Raw genomic sequence first — 23,951 nt, 5'->3', positions numbered from 1 at the left:
TTCAAACCAGAGGGCTAAAATCGGGGTAGAAAAATTGCCTTTTGTTTCTAAATTATGACAATTTTTGATGTAAAAATCATATTATAATTGCAACTCAGAAAACATTATAAAAAATAATAAAATGCAGTTCATGACCACTTTAATTATAAATCCTGTGCCACTGGGGGGGATATGAAACAAGGGCTTACATCATGTCTGTTACATATTTTTGACTATAACTGAAACATCAACTTAACGTGCAATTCAATATCTATTTTATAGACATGTTTCATATTCCTCAAATATTTGTACTCTTTCTTTACCTCACCCCATGTAGTTAAAATTATGATATGTGAATTCATTGATTATTATGTCATTAGTACCTTAAATTGTGTTGTTTATATTGCTGCCTTATGTAAATTGAAAAATTAAAAGCTTTAAAAGTTTGATTTTATGAGTCATCTTATTATCATCTAATCAAATATTAAAGCGATAGTTAAGAAGATGCCAACTTGATACCAAAAATGATTCTTTCACCACCAGGGGATACGTTTTTAATTATTTGTTATGGGAAAAACTGACTTTTTTTTTCTTTTTCTTACTGATGTGAATGTTATCATGGAATATAGGCTACTTATTTGGCACAGGAAATACCCTCTTAACTGTGTGGATATAATAGTAGATGCAAACAATAATGCAAAATACATTTTGTTAGACAGAAACTCAAGTTATTATAGCGTTCTTTCTTATTAAAAATATAAGTGTTAATGATACTCCATCATCTACACAGTTATGAACATCGACTCTCACTGCCTTTCAGTTTATGAATACATTTCGCCTCAGCCCTCCCTTGAAATAATGCATGAATATGGATGGGCTGTTGTGCCTGAGTCTGTTCAGTGCATTGGACTACCTCCAACGTTGGCATAAAACCACCAACGGCAGAGGAGACCACACCGTCCAGTCCGAAGGATAATGATGGGGAGGAATGACTCAAAAGGGCTTCTGATCACCGAGAAGGGTCTGTCTAGCATGTCTGCAGTGAATGACATGTTGCGCTCGTCCTAAACGCTCGTGCGTCTTTACTGACTGGCCAATATGTTGAGCCGACTGATGAGTGGCAGCGATCGGGCTCTTGACAGGGAATTCAACTGTACAGTGCGCCTGCTAGACGACTCGGAATACACTTGCACGGTTCAGGTCAGTATTAACATGTTTTCATCATCACAAGCGGGTGATCCCCATCACCGACACACGTGTCTTAATGCTCGCGCTGCCGATGCTGCGCATTCAAGCGGGAAAATCCGCGAGCATCTGTACGAATCTGGACAACACTGCACAAGGGCTGCAATGCGTAATGGCTAATTAACGTATTACGAAATTTCCTTGATGAATGAATCAGCGCTAGTTTCGGTGACCCGTCTGTTTCCTTTAGAGAGCAGCGGGTCACCTGTCACGTAGTGCCTGCCTGCCGCCAGCCCGAGAGACCTGAGTCACATTCAGTGGGAAGAGGCACTGGTGGAAAGGTTTCATATATTAAATCGCCTCTCGGGGGGAACTATCCACGATAACAGCTGCTGAAAGATTGTTGTCGCCTGCGTGCAACACTGTAATGGTGATTCAGTAGCTTCTTGTTTGGCCAAACACTGTCGTGCAATTCAGCTATGTTTCTAGACAAATTCCCAGACTGTTTAAAAAAACTGTCATCTTGATGCATTTAGAGAGATGATTTGTTTGTTGTGTAAGGCAAGCCTGAATGGAGATTAATTGATTAAAATGGGCCGTTAATGCCTTTTTACTGAGTTGTATATGCATTGCTTCATCATTGCATTAAGTGAATAATTAAAAACAAAGTTTGGGATTGTTATAATGAGTCATCTTTATCATATTATCATAACAAAACCATTGGCTGGGAAGAGATGCTAAGTTGCCAAGAAGAGCAGTGATTTTGAATTTTTTTTTTTTTTTTGTACATACAGAGGAGCTTGAAAAGCTAGAGCAATGAAAATGTCTCAGGTGCAATGAAAGTGTTAGGCATGTTTTTATTAATGAGTTTCCTCCTGGGCTGAACTATTCGCAGATGTTCAGAATCAACAACAGTTGCTGAAAGATTGCAGTAGCTATATGCGATACTTTGGTGTCACAGCTGCTCTGGCTATAAAAGTGAAAACCTATAAATTGTCAGTGACGGATATTTTGAAGTTCTGTTTGACAAAGAGGTCAACACAATTGACATTGTATTTTGGGCTAAATGCTTAAAAAATTAAGTTACTTATATATGTATGGTCATGTTTCTGAAATGGGGTTAATGCAAGTTACTGAAGGATTTTGTTTGATTAAATTCAGAGCTCAGCTGAGGCAGAATTCTTAAACACTGGAACAAAATATATCCTTAAAGTTTATGGATTTGGAATAGTACAAGTGTTCTGTTTATAAGTTATATACACACAGGATTTGACAACCACAAAACCAGTCTTAAGTTGCATGGGTATATTTGTACCAATAGCCAACAATACATTGTATAGGTCAAAATTATCCATTTTTAAAGGGATATTAAAGGGTTAGTTCACCCAAAAATGAAACTTCAGTTATTAATTACTCACCCTCATGTCGTTCTACACCTGTAAGACCTTTGTTCATCTTCAGAACACAAATTAAGATATTTTTGATAAAATCTGATTGCTCAGTGAGGCCTACATTGCCAGCAAGATCATTTCCTTTTTCAATGTCCAGAAAGCTACTAAAAACATATTTTAAACAGTTCATGTGACTACAGTGGTTCAACCTTAATATTATAAAGCGATGAGAATACTTTTTGTGCACCAAAAAAACAAAATAACAACTTTATTCAACAATATCTAGTGATGGGCGATTTCAAGACACTATTTCATGAAGCTTCAAAGCTTTACGAATCTTTTGTTTCGAATCAGTGGTTCGGAACGCAAAAATCATGTGATTTCAGTAAACGAGGCTTTGTTACACCATAAGTGTTCTTAAATTTCAATGATTCACGTGACTTTGGCAGTGTGATACACGCTCCGAACCACTGATTTGAAACAAAAGATTCGTAAAGCTTCGAAACTTCATTTAGACAACTTTAAAGGTGATTTTCTCAATATTTCGATTTTTTGCACCCTCAGATTCCAGATTTTCAAATAGTTGTATCTCAGCCAAATATTGTCCTATCCTAACAAACATCAGTGGAAAGCTTATTTATTTAGCTTTCAGATGATGTATAAATCTCAATTTAAAAAAATTTACCCTTATGACTGGTTTTGTGGTACAGGGTCACATATGAAACATTAACTCTTGGAATAGTGCATTTGGCAGTGGTTGTCATTCATGGTACTAGTTGTGTGAGGTCATGTTTGTCGTATGTCTGGGAATATCAGCCTCAGATTGTGACATTCCATTGTCCTTGGAATTCTGTGTGATGCTGTGGTCTCCATGGCAACAGGCCGATTCTATCATCGGTTCCCAGCTGCTCCTGCTCACGTCAGACAGGATATGAGCACACGTGTGCAAACGCACATACCCCTCTGTTACACAGGATTCACTCAAACATGGCAGGTGTACATTGCAAACAGAGACAGTTCTCTCCTGTCCTTTCCTCCCCTGTCACACTTGGGATCGTCCTCTGTAATTGATTGATCAGGACAGTGGAGTTTGGTTTGTGATGAAATGCTTATTAGTGAAATATGGCCTCTCTCTTTTGAGAGACTGCTGACTGGGTTTGGCTCCTGGCAGTCACATATCAAGAGACCAGATATCTGACACTCACACATATACCTTCATTACAGAGCTCACCTTTGTGTAGGTCAGCGGTTGCCTCTCAGCTATATTTGACTGCTTATTGTTTGGCCACACATACTACACGCCTGTCAAATGCCAACTATTCAGATGATTAAATTATAATATGTTATATAATTTGTTCACTGTACCAATTCTTGACTTATGATATCTGGGCTGCATTGTTCTAATTAGCATTTCAGAATCATAATTAACTTGATATGAAAATACCAGTTGTTGAGGGCATGTCCTCAGGAAGGCACATCTTACTCAGATTGCAGTGTTTAATTGCTTCTTTTTCTACATATCTCACAGTAGCATGCATGAACATGAGGCATTGTGATTTGCAGTTGTTTTCACGGGGGTGGCATCTCTTTTTCTCTATAACACAAATTATCAATAATTTTTTATGAAGTCCTTTGTGGAATGAAAACAATGGTATGGTATTTTTCTGTTCCCTTTCTTTCAGATGGTGTTGTATTTCATGGGGAAAAGGGTGAAAAGATGCAAAGATTGTGGTGTATAAAATCTGTGTTTTTTTGAGTGATTAGATGAAGGGTTATTGATTAGAGGACTTGTGTCACTCTTTATCTCTAGAAATCAGCAGACCCTCATTTTCATTCAACACAGAACCAGACAGTTATCAGTGAAGTGCACAACTTCTCTTAGAACCAGGATATTTCTTATATACATATATTATATTACACATATTTAGGAGTGTGCTTATATCAGATTAACAGATGTTAAGCACTTATGTGGAGCACTTGTCTGGTTCAGCACGTGCAAGTACAGTATGACACATGGGTGGCAAAACACCTGGAGATATACACAGCAACAGCAGCAAGATGATACATTTTTTTATAAGTGTGCTCATGATTGGAAGGGAGGCGGAGTTCATGTCAGAAACTACAAGTAATGTCTGACACTAGTCATCTCAGTATGTTCTCAGATCTCCATTCACTCGAGATTAAATATTCGAATCAGCTCCATATCAGCATCACAAACAAACAATATTAATAAATTATGCCTTTCAGGTCATGAGAAGGGAAACCTAGTGAGGGGTAAAGGTGTGATTTGTGTAACTGTACATGTGTGTTTGTGCATGAGAGAGAAAAAGAAAGAAAGAGAGAGAGAGAGAGGCATATAAATGGTTCATATGGTTCTCTTGATAAAAAAGCAGGCCCGTTGCATAAACTGCTAAAAGTAGTCTTACAAGTTATCACATTTTTGTTCATAACTTTTTCAAAATGTAGATTGGTCTAATTTGATACCAAAAAGTAAGACTTATTGCCCCTTGACTAACTGCTAGTTGGTCATAGTACTTAACATAATGGCTATGTTTATGCAACTGGCTGAGGTTATTGATTATTAGCTACTAAACAGTGCATATACTTTTGAGGAACAAAATGTGTTCATGTGTATCGTGGAAAATAAATATTCTGGTTCTAAGTGAAGTTGTCGGCTTTATGATAAATGTTTTGGTTTGTACATATTTAAAAAAAAAATATATGTGTGTGTGTATGTATATATATGTATATATATATATATATATATACAGTGGGTACGGAAAGTATTCAGACCCCCTTAGATTTTTCACTCTTTGTTATATTGCAGCCATTTGCTAAAATCATTGTCACACAGCACAAATCAATGTACACACAGCACCCCATATTGACAGAAAAACACAGAATTGTTGACATTTTTCCAGATTTATTAAAAAAAGAAAAACTGAAATATCACATGATCCTAAGTATTCAGACCCTTTGCTCAGTATTTAGTAGAAGCACCCTTTTGATCTAATACAGCCATGATCTTTTTGGGAAAGATGCAACAAGTTTTTCACACCTGGATTTGGGGATCCTCTGCCATTCCTCTTTGCAGATCCTCTCCATTTCTGTCAGGTTGGATGGTAAACGTTGGTGGACAGACAGTTTTTAGGTCTCTCCAGAGATGCTCAATTGGGTTTAAGTCAGGGCTCTTTACCTCTCTCACCATGGCTCTTCTCCCCCGATAGCTCAGTTTGGCTGGACAGCCAGCTCTAGGAAGGATTCTGGTCATCCCAAATGTCTTCCATTTAAGGATTATGGAGGCCACTGTGCTCTTAGGAACCTTAAGTGCAGCATACATTTTTTTGTAACCTTGGCCAGATCTGTGCCTTGCCACAATTCTGTCTCTGAGCTCTTCAGGCAGTTCCTTTGACCTCATGATTCTCATTTGCTCTGACATGCACTGTGAGCTGTAAGGTCTTATATAGACAGGTGTGTGGCTTTCCTAATCAAGTCCAATCAGTATAATCAAACACAGCTGGACTCAAATGAAGGTGTAGAACCATCTCAAGGATGATCAGAAGAAATGGACAGTTAAATATATGAGTGTCACAGCAAAGGGTCTGAATACTTAGGACCATGTGATATTTCAGTTTTTCTTTTTTAATAAATCTGCAAAAATGTCAACAATTCTGTGTTTTTCTGTCAATATGGGGTGCTGTGTGTACATTAATGAGGAAAAAAAAGAACTTAAATGATTTTAGCAAATGGCTGCAATATAACAAAGAGTGAAAAATTTAAGGGGATCTGAATACTTTCCGTACCCACTGTATATATATATATATATATATATATATATATATGTACACAAAATGTACAAAAAAACAAAATCTGATCAAAATTGTTTCAGTATATTTAGTGTGACCTCCTGGGGCCTCATTTATAAAATGTTGCGCAGAAACCGTCCTAAATTCATAGTACACACGTACACACAGAAAACAAGCGTACGCCTCTCTTTCAGATGTGAAATGGTTTCAGTTCTCCACGTTTTAAACAACACCTAATTAATGTCATTTACATTTAAAAGTTCACCAGTCATCGTCCAAATCCTTGGTGAGCTGCAAGAATATCTTAGATTTCCAAAAACCTGCAATAATCTCAATAGTCTGCTCAGACCTTGACGTGGCTAAGCACTTTTCCACGTCAAATATGAGCGTTGGCATGGATTTAAGCGTACGCACACTCTAAGATCAAATCTGTGCGTACGCACGCTTTATAAATGAGGCCCCTTGCATTTTCTCAAAAATAAAACTCTCTCATCAGATTTTGAAAGTTTTCTTGGCCTTCCAGTCCTTTTCCGTTCCATTTAGGTTCCTGCTATTGCTCAAGTATAAGTGGAGGTCACTAAATACTTGCCATTTTAGCCTATAAATGCTGTTTTTTTTTTCCTCAGATTTTTTAATCTATCTATCTATATTATATTATGGCTTGGGAATGTTATTGGAAATGTAATTTTTTTCTCCTTAATAGTCCATCAGTTGTTGTGCTAAAGAGTAATATAAGAAGAGTGGAAGGCTTTTTATAAGCTCAACTAACTGTGTAATTTGTAACATGACCGTAGGGTATGGCTAGTTCCCCTGCCTCATCGGATCAAACTCCACAGTCAGTCATTCTAAATATTCTAAATCAACACATGACCATGAACAATAGAAAGAATCGAATAGAAATTTCATAGTGGCATTGATATGATGTGCAAAATGAAAAAGATCTTTATTTTTATTTTGGTTTCTCTAAAAGTATCTGATGCAAATTCCTGTAGCTCAAATAGTAGAGAATGATGGTAGCAACACCACCAGAGTCATGGGTTCAATTCCCAGGGAATCCATGATCTGATAAAATGTTAAATTATTCATTAAATTGAATAAAAGTGTCTGATAAATTAGTAATGTAAATTCACCTACTTATTGAAATCACTTGTCTTATATGACTTGTATGGTTACAATATAAGGATGTACCAGCAGCATGCCAGTCATCTCTTTGACTGTCAGACAATGTCAAGGTATTATTTGTGTGCCTACTTTCATTTTCCAAGTCCTCTTCTCACACTCCCTGCAGCAGTGACACTACATGTCTTTCTGACTTTATTCCTGACTTGAGCTAATGTTACCAGACAAACAACAAACCAAGAACTAGATAATCTGGATCTCTTGTCTCACACAATTTAGTGTGCTTGCCAGTATGTTGAAATGTGAAAGGATAACGTTATAGCTGTCACAGTCACGTTCATTTTTGTTTTGGTTTTCATGTACTTTGTTTATTTTCATTCATCATGTGTTTTTTTATTCTAGTTTCCTGCCACTCATTTGTTACCATGGACACTAACACACTCATCACAGCTATTTGTCTTTTAGTTAATCATCTCTGTGTATTTAAGTTCCTGCCTGTGTTCTCTTCGGTGTCTGGTCACTTTTACGTTTATTGTGTGTTACTCTGCTCTTTTGGATTATTAAACTTTGTGTTGGAACTTTACTCCTCTGCACATCAGTGTAACAATATAGCTCACTCACTGCTATTTATTTATTTTTTGTTATAAAAAACATCACTGTTATATATTCTGTGTATAATAGTTGTTTGCTCAGGTTCTCAGCTCAATATTGAATTCTTGCCACTATTTTGCTCCTGTAAGATGAATCTCATTGTACTTGGTTACTTCAAAGCAATTAAATGTTTGTATTAATTAATTTTATATAAATAAATATAAGGGCACCAATTTCTTTCAAGTTCATGTTAAGCCAGTCTCATTTGACTGAAATTGTTGGTTTCCAGGTTTCCTGTAAAATAAAACATTTTTTTATTTAAAGGTGCCATCAAACGTTTTTTTACAAGATGTAATATAAGTCTAAGGTGTCCCCTGAATGTGTCTGTAAAGTTTCAGCTCAAAATACCCCATAGATTTTTTTTAAATTAATTTTTTAACTGCCTATTTTGGGGCATCATTAACTATGCACCGATTCAGGCTGCGGCCCCTTTAAATCGCGCGCTCCCCGCCCCCTCTGAGCTGTCGACTATAATACAGTGCATTTACAAAGTTCACACAGCTAATATAACCCTCAAATGGATCTTTACAAGATGTTCGTCATTCATGCTGCATGCATACATCGATTCCTGTGAGTATAGTATTTATTTGGATGTTTACATTTGATTCTGAATGAGTTTGATAGTAGCTAGTCTGCAGCTAACGGGCTAAAGCTAACATTACACACTGTTAGAGAGATTTATAAAGACTGCAAGTGTTTAAAAATGAAAATAGCGACGGCTCTTGTCTCCGTGAATACAGTAATAAACAATGGTAACTTTAACCACATTTAACAGTACATTAGCAACATGCTAACGAAACATTTAGAAAGACAATTTACAAATATCACTAAAAATATCATGTTATCATGGATCATGTCAGTTATTATTGCTCCATCTGCCATTTTTCACTGTTGTCCTTGCTTGCTTACCTAGTCTGATAATTCAGCTGTGCACATCCAGACGTCCTGCCCTTGTCTAATGCTTTGATCATGGGCTGGCATATGCAAATATTGGGGGCGTACATATTAATGATCCCAACTGTTACGTAACAGTCGGTGTTATGTTGAGATTCGCCTGTTCTTCGGAGGTCTTTTAAACAAATGAGATTTATATAAAAAGGAGGAAACAATGGTGTTTGAGACTCACTGTATGTCATTTCCATGTACTGAACTCTTGTTATTTAACTATGCCGAGGAAAATTCAATTTTTAGCGACGGTTCTAGGGCACCTTTAAGCTACTGATATAACTGGATTTATCTCATATGGCTGTGCATATTTTGAAATATATGTTCATTATGCTTTATTTCAGTCATCATTTACTTGCCTAGGTAAATGATGACTGATTTACTTACCCTCATAGCATTCCAAACCCATTTGGCTTTCTTTCTTCTGGAAAAAAGAGAACATAAAAAAAGTTTTGCATAATATTGATGTTGCTCTTTTCCATAAAATAAAAGCAAACAGTGAATACAGGTTATTAAACTCCAAAAATTCAGGATTTAAAAAAATCATATTTGCTCATTGCATAAAAACGCATAGCGAGGAATAAGACTTAGCAGCAGCATTGACATTTTAAAACTTAATAGACTTCTCTGTAAGGTTACTATTATGTGGTAGAATTGAAACTGACTTCTCATGTGATTCTAACCTTCTGCATGCTGGGGAAACAGGGGAATATGTTGCTGTAGAGTAAATCTTGGCCATATGCTGTTGGGTGTAGATCATTTTGTCACTCAGATCACTCAGTCCTAATTGCGAGATTTCAATACATGCTCCAGTGCAGCTGTCTAAATCATGATGTGGAAGGTTTGGGGTTTTGCATATAAAGAATTTAAAGTGTAAAGCAAGAGAGAGGGAACGTTTTCATTAAGAAGTTCCCCTTACATTACTATTTTTAGTTGTCAAGTAGTAGCAAGCAAGCAATAACCAGAGTCTGCTTTTCACCAAGAGAACCATATAAACCATTTATATGCCTCACGCTTTCTCTCTCACATGTGCACAAACACACACACACAGTTACACAAATCACACCTTTACCTCTCACTAGATTTCCCTTCTCATGACTTGAAAGGCATAATTTATTAATATTGTTTGTGCTGCTGATATGGAGCTGATTCGAATATTTAATCTCGAGTGAATGCAGATCTGAGAACATACTGAGATGACTAGTGTCAGACATTACTTGTAGTTTCTGACATGAACTCTGCCTCCCTTCCAATCACGAGAAAACAAAATACTATACTTGGTTTATTTACCATCTTGCTGCTGTTTCTGTGTATAATATCTCCATGTTTTTCCACCCATGTGTCATACTGTACTTGCACGTGCTGAACCGGGCAAATACCAGCAAGTGCATTAGTGCTTATAATGTCTTATAAGCCAGTCTGCTACAGTAGTTCAAATCTGTCTGTTTAGTCCTGAAAGCTGCTGTTGTGACCCTGATTCTTCGCCTTCCTGAACTGCTTTTTGCAGGTAATGATTATTTTAAAATCTGACTTTCCTCTATCACACAGCTCTAAAGCTTTCTAAGATGCCTTCAAAGTGCCTTGTGATTGTTAATATTTGATTGAGCTCCGATGTCTCCAGAGAGATTCTGAAATATTAAGCTCTCTCTGGAGGAAGAGACATAATGCTTGAACTTAAACAGAAGACAGACCAAATGCTTACACCCTCTCTCCTTAATTGTCCTCTGACTGCCACCGAAATTATTGCCACAACCAGGGCTTAGTCTAAAAACTTTTTACCACAGTAACAAAATACCTCATTCTGCAATGGTGCATTCCCATAACAATAAGATTGCCTTAATTAACACAACAATCCCAATACAGCAGCGGTCGTTTTGACTAAATCAGTGTTTAAAACCCCTTTAAAGTGTCTATATCAGTTGTACCTTTTAAAAAGGTTCTAAAATGTACCATTTCAGGACTAATATGTACACTTTCGGTACCAATATGTATTGAGGTACTGATGAAAGGGTACCACCCCAGTGACAGCTTTTGTACCCTTTCTTTCTGAGAGTGAATGAACTTTATTTTTGTTTTTTGCCTAAATGAAAAGTTTTGGTTTTGGTGAAAAATTCATTTCAGTGTAAATTTGATTTAGCCTTAAATTCAGTCACAATGTGCACACATTCACTCTTAATCCTATGCCTAATATTATGCAAACGGCTCCTATAATTGTTCACTCACATTCTTTTCGAGATTCCGTAAATTATATAGTGAAATTTGATTTAAAAAAAAGTTGAGTAGTTTACATCACTGGGTATTACTGTCCATTTAACATTTCTATCATGAAATAGTAGTTGTCAAATATTAAATGTTTATCTACTTTATATCTAACCTCATACTCTTTCCTCTTCTTCTTTGAAAAAATTGGTGTTGTGTCTAAGTCTGTCACCCCATTTCCTAATGTTTCCCCTTAGGTTACTGTTGATAAGGGTTTGACAGTTCATAGGAAAGATAGGAGTCACTATTTGACACAACACTGGATTTAGTATATATAAAGCTGTTCACATCAAACCAAAATGTTTTTCAGTTTTGAAACATAGGAGATTAGATATCACCCATGTGAATTTGGGTAACATTAAAGCCATTATATGTAAAATAGAGAAGGTAACGGATTTCGGTAACCTTTAATGCTGTTGTCGGATTTGGTGACCCTGCTGCATATCTGCAGCTGTTCACATCAGGCAAAAAGATTTCCAGGACATTAATTACAATAGGTTAGTCACCACCAGAGTGAACTTGGGTTACATTAAAGCCATTATGTATTGAATACAGAGGGGTAACAGATTTAGGTAACCTCTAATGCTGCGTTGTCAGATTTGGCGACCCTGAGAATATCTGCAGCTGTTCACATCAGAGATCAGACCAAAACACTTTCTAGGATATAAACTACACAAGGTTAGACATCACCAGAGAGAATCTGAGTAACATTTAAAGCCATTGTGTTTTAAATAGAGGGGTGTAGCAGATTTCAGTAACCTGTTATGCTGCATTGTTGGAACAGAGCAGGATTTAAAAAAGTTTAGACATCACCAGTAATAATAATAGTCATAAGAAATATTATATATACATATTTATAAACAGTTTAGGACCCTTGAAACCAGATATGTTGAATAAAGACCCGGAGTCAAAGTTTGAAAAAAATTAATAAATTGAAGAATAATTTAATGAAGAATAGTTTGCCGTTTCATCAGCAGAAGCCAGCTTCAAGTCTCAGGAGTTCGTAAGGCCGCTCTGCATACATTTACATTTCTACAACAATTATACTCTAACAGAGTCAACTAACTACGTCATTACTTCAGGATGAATGATTCTGATTGGCTAAGAAAAATAGACAAGATTAGAAATGTTCCACATGTGGACAGATAGTAAGAAGCATATCTCCCTTCGTCACGGTGCTGACAAGGGGACCCTGGATTTAGGTACTGGATGTCTTTTTGGGGTCATGACATGATGTCTGCTGGTCTCAAGCAGAGTGCCAGTTGTCCACCAGTAACAAAGGACCTGCACAGAACACTTAGCGCACATACACAGATACACATAATCGCAGCTTCTCCAAGGCTGAAGTTGATCTGAGCTCTGCTCTGAGCAGGAAACTTTCCCAAAACATACTGATAACATGTTCTTATCTCTCAGTGAGAGGTACAGACAATATTAAAACTTATTTTCTAGTGTTTGAAAAGAAAAATAAATGCTTTAACATACATTGAAGAAGTCATTCAAATAATTTAACAGAAAGACATATGTTGATTAATAACTTAAAAGATATATATTGAAGTGGCATCCCTTCAATATATATATATATATATATATATATATATATATATATATATATATATATATATATATATATACACACACAGTGCTCAGTGTAAATTACCACCTTTGAAAAGTAACATTTTAAACAATATCTCAATGAACACAAAAACAATTTCCAAAATGTTGACAAGAATAAGTTTAATACAACATCTGTTTAACTTATAACATGAAAGTAATGTTAATAATATAACTTAGATTACACATTTTACTCAAATTAGGGTGATGCAAAAATGAGTACACCCCACAACAAAAACTATTACATCTAGTATTTTTTATGGCCTCCAAGATTTTTAATGACAGCACCAAGTCTTCTAGGCATGGAATGAACAAGTTGGTGACATTTTGCAACATCTATCTTTTTCCATTCTTCAAGAATGACCTCTTTTAGCGACTGGATGCTGGATGGAGAGTGATGCTCAACTTGTCTCTTCAGAATTCCCCATAGGTGTTCAGTTGGGTTCAGATCAGGCGCCACTGAATCACTTTCACCCTGTTCTTCTTCAGAAATCCAACAGTGGCCTTAGATGTGTGTTTAGGATCATTGTCATGTTGGAAAAGTGCACGACAACCAAGGGCACGGAGTGATGGTAGCATCTTCTCTTTCAGTATAGAGCAGTTCATCTGTGAATTCATGATGCCATCAATGAAATGCAGCTCCCCGACACCAGCAGCACTCATGCAGCCCCACATAAGGACACGGCCACCACCATGTTTCACTGTAGGCACCATGCATTTTTCTTTGTATTCCTCACCTTTGCGACACCATGCAGTTTTGAAGCCATCAGTTCCAAAAACATTTATCTTGGTCTCATCACTCCAGAGTATAGAGTCCCAGTAGTCTTCATCTTCATCTTTTTTGTGCCTGGGCTTTAGGAGAGGCTTCTTCGTGGACGGCACCCATGCATGCCATTCCTCTGCAGTGTACGCCGTATTGTGTCACGGGAAATAGTCACTCCAGTTTGGCTCTCTACTTCTTTAGATAACTGCAGTGAACTTGCATGCTGATTTTCTTCAACCCTTCTCATCAGAAGACGCTACTGTCGAGGTGTTAACTTCCGTGGACGACCTGGACGTCTCTGTGAGATGGTTGCAGTTCCATCTTTTTTAAACTTTTGTACCACTTTTGCTACAGTATTCTGACTGATAAGTAAAGCTTTGCTGATCTTCTTGTAGCCTTCAACTTTCTGGTGTAAAGAAATTCTTTTCTTTCTCAGGTCTTGTGACATTTCTCTTCCATGTGGTGCCATTGCTGACAGCATGAAATGGGGAGGGGTTTTAACACCCTTTTATAGTCAACTGTCTGCTGGACACCTGTGTAATGAATAATTAAACTCACCTGTGGTTGAATTCTTGTTAAATTAGACATTTGTAGTCTAAAATTTTGCTTTGCTCCAGAGACTTTCAGTGGGGGGTACTCATTTTTGCATCACCCTAATTTGAGTTAAACAGATTTTGGAAATTGTTTTTGTGTTCATTGAGATATTGTTTAAAATGTTACTTTTCAAAGGGGGTGTATTCATTTACGCTGAGCACTGTATGTATATATATATATATATATATATATATATACACACACACACACACACACACATATATATATATTTAAAAAAATAAGTGAGAACTGATTAAAAAAGCATAGCAGGTGCAGCAAGGTTGACCACCATAGATGGAAGTTTGGAAAAATTACTCTATAAAACGGCTGTTCAAGTCCTACAATTTCTGTATTCCTGTTTCTTAACATTACACAATTAAGAAAGAGTAAATTTAAAAGTGATGTGTTACTTTCCTTGTTATTTGAAAAAAGTAATCTGATTACGTAACTCACGTTACTTGTAATGCGTTACCCCCAACACTGGTCAGCAAAGGAAGTTGAGTGATGTCCAAAATACTGTTTGGACATCACTGAACTGATTTGATCCAATATGATCCCAAGGACTGTGTCACATTGATTCCTTTGTCTCTCTGTTCCAGAGGGATGCAAAAGGTCAATGGCTGTTTGAGCAGGTCTGCCATCATCTAAACTTGCTGGAGAAAGACTACTTTGGCATCAGATTTGTGGACCCAGACAAGCAACGAGTGAGTTCCTATAGTATAAATATGAGTTGTTAGTAGTGTACTAAGCGTGTGGAAAGTGGTTATTTTTGTATATTTTGAATGAGATTGGAGATGATAGTTAGAGCATACCTTAGTTAGGGTGGACACCATATTTAATTACAAAAATAAAAACAAGGCTGTGAGTAGACTTTCAGACAGCACAGCCAGTTGACTGTAGCCTTGTTCTTAGTCACATCAATTTAAATATGGTGTGTACCCTGACTAATGCATATTCTAGTTCTGACTTGTTAATAACCATGCCTGATGAACATCTCATTGTTAATGTTTGTGCATGAGCTTGAAGCAGGACACCCAATGATCACATGCTTATTCAGATAAAGAGCTGCAAGGGGTGATGCAATCGATATGTAATGTTGTGAACAGACATCAGCTGACAATACTGGTCATAACAATGTGTTAAACTGGAATTTCTATCTGCATTCTAGATATCATTTCTTTTTTATTTTGTTGTTTCAGCACTGGCTGGAGTTCAGCAAGCCAATTACCAAACAAATGAGATGTAAGTCATATTGTATGTGGAAAATCCTTCTTACACTATGTGCATGTTGTGAAAAGAATAATCTTTGCATTCAGATATCCTTCTAAAAGGCAGAAAATTGATATTGTCTGGTTGATTACATCCACGTGGATATTTTGTGTCCTAGCTCAGCCACCCTACACTATGTGTTTGCGTGTTAAATTCTATCCTCCGGACCCTGCAGCTCTTAAAGAAGAGATCACTAGGTACTGCTCATTACCTTTATTGTTCAAATTTGACATAGTTAAGCAATCTATGGGGAATTCTATTAGACAAGTTACAGAGTCTGACAATTCTCTGATGTATGTATGATTAACACACTGACAGTTCAATATGTGCTCTGCGTTGTTTTCAGATACCTTGTCTTCCTACAGATTAAAAGAGATTTGTATCATGGCCGACTCCTGTGCAAAAGTTCAGATGCTGCTACATTGGCCGCATTTATTCTGCAGGGTAACGGCAAACCACAGTCACGGGAGCCATTCTTTACAATATTTGTTGAATTAAGGCATCTCAAGAGCTTTGTTATTTGAATGACATTACAGTAAGACAAGACTCTCAAAATGACACTGGTTTAGTTTTATTCTTTCTCAAATTTTTTAGCTGAGATTGGAGATTATGACCCGGGGAAGCATCCGGAAGGTTACAGCTCTAAGTTTCAGTTTTTTCCAAAGCATTCCGAGCGCCTGGAGCGCCGCATTGCTGAGATCCACAAATCCGAGCTGACGTAAGCTTACATTCAATTAGCTTGTCATATGCAGTATCTCACTCTTTTTAAAGGTGCGCTGGTTTTTATTGGAGAGATTAAATATATTTTATGAAATTTATGTCCCAGAACAAACACAGAATATTAATTAGTCTGTTAATTTCCTACAGAGGCCAGAGTCCTGAGACATCTGAAATGAATTTCTTAAGGAAAGCTCAGTCTCTAGAAACATATGGAGTAGATCCACACCCCTGCAAAGTCAGTATCAAAATCTATCAGCTGCTCATATACAGGAAATAATTTCAACACAAGTTTATGAACTGAAAGTCTGTTAATCATCATTTTTACATTCACACAAAAAAAGTGAAACCTTACAGTAATTGTTTGTTTTGTATGACAGGATGTGTCTGGGAATGCTGCATTTCTTGCATTTACCCCCTTTGGCTTTGTGGTGCTGCAGGGGAACAGGAGGATTCATTTCCTCAAATGGTGAGAGGTGAAATTAATCTCGCATATCATTTTCATTTGCTTAGCAGTCAAGATCAAATGACTGTGTATATGAATAACTTTGACAGTATTTTGTCATATTGTACAGGAATGAGGTGACCAAACTAAAGTTCGAAGGAAAGACATTTCATATATATGCAACTCATCAAGAGGTAGGTGACTGCAAGGCAGCCCCAGGTTATGCAGAAGAACAAATGGTCAAAAGTAAGATGAATGCAGATTGATACAGGACTTTATCAGGAAACCAACCTGTTCTGTTTAACTACTAAATAATTTCACTTACTGACCTCCTGTGACTTTTACTAAGGATCAGAAGATCATCTTGACTTACTTTGCTCCAACACCTGAGGCCTGCAAGCATTTATGGAAGTGTGGGGTGGAAAACCAAGCTTTCTACCAGTGAGTTGCATAACCTTTTTGACCTATCAGGCTGAAATTAAGCTCAAGCATGGAAAGAGCATAAAAAGAGAAAGAGCAAGTAAGCAAGTATAAAACATATTGCCTATTGTTTAATTTAGATTAACCAGTGGTTCTCAACCTAGGGTGCCGGGGCCCATTGTGGGGCCCAGGATGACTTAAAATTAATTATCTTAAAAAAACTTAAAGGGAGTACTACTTCACCGCTGGCATAATGGGCTTTCTATAAAACTTTGCTGCCTCTGCAGTAGAAAGGCGGAAAAAAATCAGTGCTACCTGACTACAGAAAACAAAGAAAAAAGGCTGTTTATATGTCTTCTCTTTTGCCATATAGGTACACTGTAAACCCAAATAAGTTGGCAAAACTCACAAAATTTGAGGCAATCAGTTGAGAAACTTTTCTAAATTAGCAAAACAAAACAATCACTACTAAATCTCCCACTTAACATTAATCTTGCACAAAAAACATTATATAACATTTAATTTTAGCATTTACTCTCCCTTTTTGAGTGCCATGGGCAAAGCATTCTGGGAAATCCCAGTTTCAGTAAAATTTAAGTTTGTCTAAATTATAAGATATGAGTTCATAAAACTCAAAACAATGAAACAGTTCAGTTTACTTAAAATAAACAGTCAGTTCTGTGAACTTGAAAGAAAAAGGAAGTGCTAAATACTCATAAAAGTTAATTTGACTGAACTAATTTGTTTAAAGGTGCCCAAGAATGCTTTTTCACAAGATGTAATATAAGTCTAAGGTGTCTCCTGAATGTGTCTGTGAAGTTTCAGCTCAAAATACCCCATAGATTTTTTAAAATTAATTTTTTAAACTGCCTATTTTGGGGCATCATTAACTATACCCTGATTTTGGCAGCGCCGCCCCTTTAAATCGCGTACTCCCTGCCACACGAGCTCTCGACTATATTACAGTGCATTTACAAATTTCACACAGCTAATATAACCCTCAAATGGATCTTTACAAGATGTTCGTCATGCATGCTGTATGCATGCTTCGAATTATGTGAGTAAAGTATTTATTTTGATGTTTATGTTTGATTCTGTATGAGTTTGAGGCTGAGTTTGCTCCGTGGCTAACGGCTAATGCTACACTGTTGGAGAGATTTATAAAGAATGAAGTTGTGTTTATGTCTTATACAGACTGCACATGTTTAAAAATGAAAATAGCGATGGCTCTTGTCTCCGTGAATACAGTAAGAAACGATGGTAACTTTAACCACATTTAACAGTACATTAGCAACATGCTAATGAAACATTTAGAAAGACAATTTACAAATATCACTAAAAATATCATGTTATAATGGATCATGTCAGTTATTATTGCTCCATCTGCCATTTTTCACTGTCGTTCTTGCTTGCTTACCTAGTCTGTGCACAGATCCAGACGTTAATACTGCCTTTCCTTGTCTAATGCCTTGAACATGGGCTGGCATATGCAAATATTGGGGTCATACATATTAATGATCCCGACTGTTACGTAACAGTCAGTGTTATGTTGAGATCCGCGTGTTTTCCGGAAGTCTTTTAAACAAATGAGATTTATATAAAAAGGAGGAAGCAATGAGGTTTGAAACTCATTGTATGTCTTTTCCATGTACTGAACTCTTGTTATTTAACTATGCCCAGATAAATTCAATTTTTGATTCTAGGGCACCTTTAATTTAAGTTTGTCCTACTCAAACCAATTAATTATTTTGAGTGTTAGAGTTTGAGTTTGCCCAGTGCATTATGGGTGTTGAAGATTTCCTATAGGAAAACTTCAACACCCATAATGCACTGGGCATGTTGACGTCCAAGGCCACTCCCAGTCTGCTTGACTATTCAGATGGTGCCTTGCATTAGTAGGAATTACTTCCTAGCAAACTTTTAGTCATAATGGTGTCGACTTGTATTGTTCCCGGGTGCAAGAATTCAAAGAGTAAACATATTTTCGGTTTCCAATGAAGGATCCAGAGTGTTGTAGGCAGTGACTAATACAGGGGTTCTCAACTCTGGCCCTTGAGGTCCACTTTCCTGCAGAGTTTAGCTCCAACCCTAATCAAACACACCTGGACAAGCTAATCAAGGACTTTAGGCTTACTAGGCTGTGTTTACCTCCACTTTTAGACATACACTCGCAAACTTCCCTAAGCACTTCCCCTTGGGGGAATCCCCACCACCATTTTGAAGTGCATTCAACTTCAAGTGGGCGAGGGAAGTTTATTTGGACAGACACTCGACCCCTCGATTTTTACAGATGGGAGCAAGCCTATTCAATATATACATTTCAGGCAGATCCACAATGCAACACGATTGTGAGGTTACAGTAATTAATTTACCCAACCCACAGAACTCTAGTGTAGAATATTGTAGTTATTTTGTCATTTAACCGTATAATAATTGTAGCTCCCTTAAGCTGACTGTTTTTTTTTTTTTTTTTACACACTTATATTTTATTGTATTGATACTTTCATTTGTGTAATTTTTAATATTTTGTTTCAATAGCCCAAGCATGCAGGCCTACAGAATGGTGAATAAAACAAATTCATAGGAAAACTGTAAATAATAAATCAGCTCCATTGCAGATACCAAGAGATCAAGGGCTTAACTGTCATAATTAGAGCATAAATACAAGAGGAAATATCTTAGACAGTATGGGGGATATTATGTTGGACAGTGGGGGTCCTTTGAGTCAAAAAGGTTGAAAACCACTGGTTTAGACAAAGTTACTTTCTTATTTATTTTTTAATCTATCTCTTTCCTTCTCTCCATTTCTTACAGGTTTGAGAAATCAAGTCAAGTTCGCACTGTGTCCAGTAGTAATCTTTTCTTCAAAGGAAGCCGCTTTAGATATAGGTGAGCAGTATCTGCTCTGGTGGTTATTAAGTGAATCCCATGAGTTTGTGAGCCCTGCATAATTAAGCTTCTGTTGTGAATATATGCTTATTAATGGATTCGCTGTAAGCGACACTAATATTTTGGTTGCATAATGTCCCTTAAAGTGGTAAAGTGGCCAAGGAAGTGATGGAACAGAGTGCCAAAATCAGACGAGAGCCTCCAGAGATCCACAGGTGAGTCTTCTCAACACTGACCTGTTTTCTTAATAGTTTTACTGTACTTGACAGTATGTCAATCACACGTCACATCTTTTTGTGGTTTTAGGGCTGGGATGGTCCCCAGTAGGAGTTGTCCCTCCATCACTCACGGTCCACGGCAGAGTAGCGTTCCCCGAACACGAAGGAGAGCAGTCCATATTTCCATCATGGAGGGTATGCCAATGTCCCTACAAGCATAGACACACACACACACACACACACACACACGTTTGTTTCACTATATTAGTCAGAATATCTCAGAGACTTACACTGATTTTTGTGAAACTTGTGAAAAACACTAGATTTAAATACAAACAGATTTAGCTGAATTATAAGCCTTTTTAACTAGTGAGGTTTGGATCACAAGTCTGTGTTCAGCAGGCTTCACTATATTAATGAGGACATTTTTGAATAGTGAGGACATGTTGGACCTCTCAAGTATAATCAAACTTACACACACACACACACACACACACACACACACACACACACACACACACACACAGACACACAGACACACACTTACCTTAAAGGTGCTCTAAGTGATGTCATGCGTTTTTAGGCCAAAAAATTTTTTGTCACATACAGCAAACATCTCCTCACTATCTGCTAGCTGCCTGTCCCTTGAACACACTGTAAAAAAACGCAGTCTCTGTATTCGCCACAAGCTCTGAAAACGGCAATAAAAACAAACTGGTGCAGTCTGGATCACAAAATATAATAAACATGCTCCAGCCAATAACCGACAAGAATGATTTTAAATACACGTTCATGACTGTTTCAGGAAGCACGGAGGGGAGGGGGAGGAGGAGGAGGAGGGAGGGTCTAGCTAGCCTCTGTTTTGTTTGACAACACTTTGAACGTCAACAGGAAGTTACTCCACCCAGGACCACTTAGAGCACCTTTAAGCATATACTTCTGAATTCAATGCAATTCAAGGCAACATCTGTTGGTCCATATGCACTGATATGCTGCCATCTGGTGGTAAAGGGTTGTATCTCCTCTATAATAAAAAGCACCCTGGAGATTTGTTTGGTTTGGTTTATTCTTCCACTAGGATTCATGATTGTGTCCTTACTGGACCATAACTTGCTGTACATTTGCTTCACCCTTTTTGCCCATTTTTTGTGTCAGCCACTAAAAAACAAACAAACAAACAAACAAACAAACAAAAAACTACAATTCACAATCCAGTTGTAAAATTACAATTCAGGGTGCAGTGTTTTTCAAAATATATATTTCAAATTAAAACACATATACAGTTAGGCCAAAACCCACATAGAGCACACTACCATTCAAATGCGTGGGGTACGATTTCCTCAAGTTTTTGAAAGAAGTCTCTTATGCTTACCAAATCTGCATTTATTTGAAAATACAATATTATTACAATATTGTAAAAAAGAGCTGAACTTTCAGCAGCCATTACTTCAGTCTTCAGTGTTACATGATCCTTCATAAATCATTCTTATATGCTGATTTGATGCTCAAGAAACATTTCTTATTATTATCAATGTTGAAAAGAGTTGTGCTGCTATATATTTTAGTGTAAACTGTAATTTTTTTCAGGTTTCTTTTAATGAACAGATAGTTTAAAGAGAACAGCATTTATTTAAAATAGACATTTTTTTTGTAACAATGTAAATGTACTGTCACATTTGATCAATTTAATGTGTCCTTGCATAAAAGTATTAATTGCTTACTGACCCAAAACTTTTGAACGGTAGTGTGCATAGTCAAGATTACAAACCGTGAAGCTGGGAAGATAACAAAAGTGTGCTCTAGATAGGGATATGAATTTGAACCACACTCCATCTCTCTCTTTTGCTCTATATGTAACATGAGAGCTGTTCTCATTGTGCTCAATGTGACCAGACGTTCACCTGTTCCAGTCACTTTACTGCACTGCCAAATGCCATCATGGTTGTGTTTGTCTGTGTGTGAGGGAACAAGTGTGCATTATATTTTGAGTTTAAGGTTAGTTTTGTTCTAGTACCTGCTCTGTACATAAACAATAAAAGTCTAGTACTTTAGTGAAATAGTGTGCTTGGAAAAACACCACATATCAAAATAATTCACTATACTAAAGCAATAAGTAAATACTAACAGGAAGTACAAATTAAGGCTTCACATGCCCTATAAGTGGGTTTCATGACAATTTGTATCAAAGGAAATACAGAGACAATGAGGAGTGATGTCCAACTAGGTATGATCAGTGTTATTATTACACTGTCTATAAATAGAGAGCCTGTCCATGTATGTCATGTGGTTTGTGTCAGAATGAGTGTGTGTTGTGTATGTGCTCTTTTGTTACAGCCCATAATGGGTTTGAGGGGGTTGGAGCATGCAGGGCAGCTGGGCTTTTGGGCATAGAGGGACTTATGGAGCTTTAGGGCTTTAGGGTGTTCTCGCTTTCTCACACTCACTTTTTCAAACACACACATACACTATAGTGTTATGTCGTTTTTGTTCAGGAGGATAGAGGGAGGAAAGGGGTCTAGTGGAGATACACTAACGCAGGGGTGAAAACATCAGACACGTTAGCGGCTACATTCTGAAACCATGGTGAAGTGTCTCATACGGATTAAAACAAAGGTGAATGTTCACCTGCGGATGATCAACCACTGTTACCGGGATGTGAAGGTACGGGTGTTGACGATGGGACCTAGACTTTTAGGGAAAGCTCTAGGGGCTCTGCCTCTGTTCCCGTCCTTGCCCAGCTCCTCCACTTCCTCTGGAGCGTCATCCAGACTTGGTGTTCAGCCCACCAGCACTACAGGTGAAGCTCTTGCTGGTCATTTGGAACAGCTGGGCGTTCAGCTTATTTCAGTGTGACTGCGTTTGAATTTGCTAATATATAGCAGATTGGAGTGCGACCATTGTTAGCATGGATTGTGTTTTGCCTTTATGGATTGTGGGTGGAGCTATATTTTCCTGTGCTGTCGTGTGGTTAATAAGATCTACAATATACACTAATGATATTTACATAATTTAGTGCATATTATCAGTACATTTGTACCAGTTGAATTAGTGTAATTATGCCTTTGTGAATAATAATGGAATGTCGCTTAAAAGTTAACTAGCAAGAAATTACTTAAACAGGGATTTTTTTATTTTTGATTTCCTAATAACATTTTCTTTTGTATTTATGTTAAAATAGTTAAAAATAGAAGTACAATTTTAATTTGCTAGTTAATCAATATTAATATACAGTGTGTTATGTTTAACCTACACTGTAAAACCCGATAAGTTTAGAATACTCAAAACTTTTGACAACCATTACCTCAAAACATTTAAGTAAACCAACTCAATTTTTTATGTTAGTAGAACTTAAAAATTGTATTTTGTGCTACACAAATTTGTTAATTATAATTTAATTGAAAAATTGAATAAACATTCATAATCTTTATGGTTAAGTGTTAGTTAGCAACAGCATACTAACATGCGCTAATGTAACTATATCACTATGCCTATCACTATACAATTGCATGAATTGGTAATCAGCATGCAGTATATATATAGCCTTGAAGTTTTGCAGCTAGTTCTTGACCACAGGCACCACCGCAAGCACTACTCCGCAGGCACTACTCTTCACTACGATGGTAACCTTACAAAACTTCAACATAACAGAAACACCTTTAAATACCAAAATAACAGAGCATTAAACAA

At 37.0% G+C, this 23,951-nt stretch overlaps 1 protein-coding gene and 1 long non-coding RNA gene across 2 annotated transcripts in view; one reads left to right on the top strand and one right to left on the bottom strand.

Moving 5' to 3' along the window:
• Positions 1–762: 762 nt before the first annotated feature.
• The window catches only part of frmd5b (FERM domain containing 5b), a 25,987-nt gene continuing 2,798 nt past the window's right edge, over positions 763–23,951 (top strand). The window contains exons 1-13 of the mRNA XM_048184301.1: positions 763–1,179; positions 14,906–15,010; positions 15,506–15,548; positions 15,694–15,772; positions 15,922–16,019; positions 16,170–16,293; positions 16,443–16,530; positions 16,673–16,761; positions 16,868–16,931; positions 17,087–17,178; positions 19,972–20,046; positions 20,193–20,261; positions 20,353–20,459. Coding sequence (XP_048040258.1) covers positions 1,078–1,179; positions 14,906–15,010; positions 15,506–15,548; positions 15,694–15,772; positions 15,922–16,019; positions 16,170–16,293; positions 16,443–16,530; positions 16,673–16,761; positions 16,868–16,931; positions 17,087–17,178; positions 19,972–20,046; positions 20,193–20,261; positions 20,353–20,459 — 1,135 coding nt within the window. The 5' untranslated portion in view covers positions 763–1,077. The remainder of the gene's footprint in view (positions 1,180–14,905; positions 15,011–15,505; positions 15,549–15,693; positions 15,773–15,921; positions 16,020–16,169; positions 16,294–16,442; positions 16,531–16,672; positions 16,762–16,867; positions 16,932–17,086; positions 17,179–19,971; positions 20,047–20,192; positions 20,262–20,352; positions 20,460–23,951) is intronic.
• Positions 20,340–23,951, bottom strand: part of LOC125264704 — a 13,344-nt gene continuing 9,732 nt past the window's right edge. Inside the window, exon 3 of the long non-coding RNA XR_007184111.1 lies at positions 20,340–20,473. This is a non-coding gene — a long non-coding RNA (uncharacterized LOC125264704). The remainder of the gene's footprint in view (positions 20,474–23,951) is intronic.

This window comes from Megalobrama amblycephala, linkage group LG3 (genome assembly GCF_018812025.1).
Source record: "Megalobrama amblycephala isolate DHTTF-2021 linkage group LG3, ASM1881202v1, whole genome shotgun sequence".
Taxonomy (NCBI): domain Eukaryota; kingdom Metazoa; phylum Chordata; class Actinopteri; order Cypriniformes; family Xenocyprididae; genus Megalobrama; species Megalobrama amblycephala.
The sequence above is the reverse complement of the archived record's forward strand: the minus strand, read 5'-3'. Positions and strand labels throughout refer to the sequence as shown.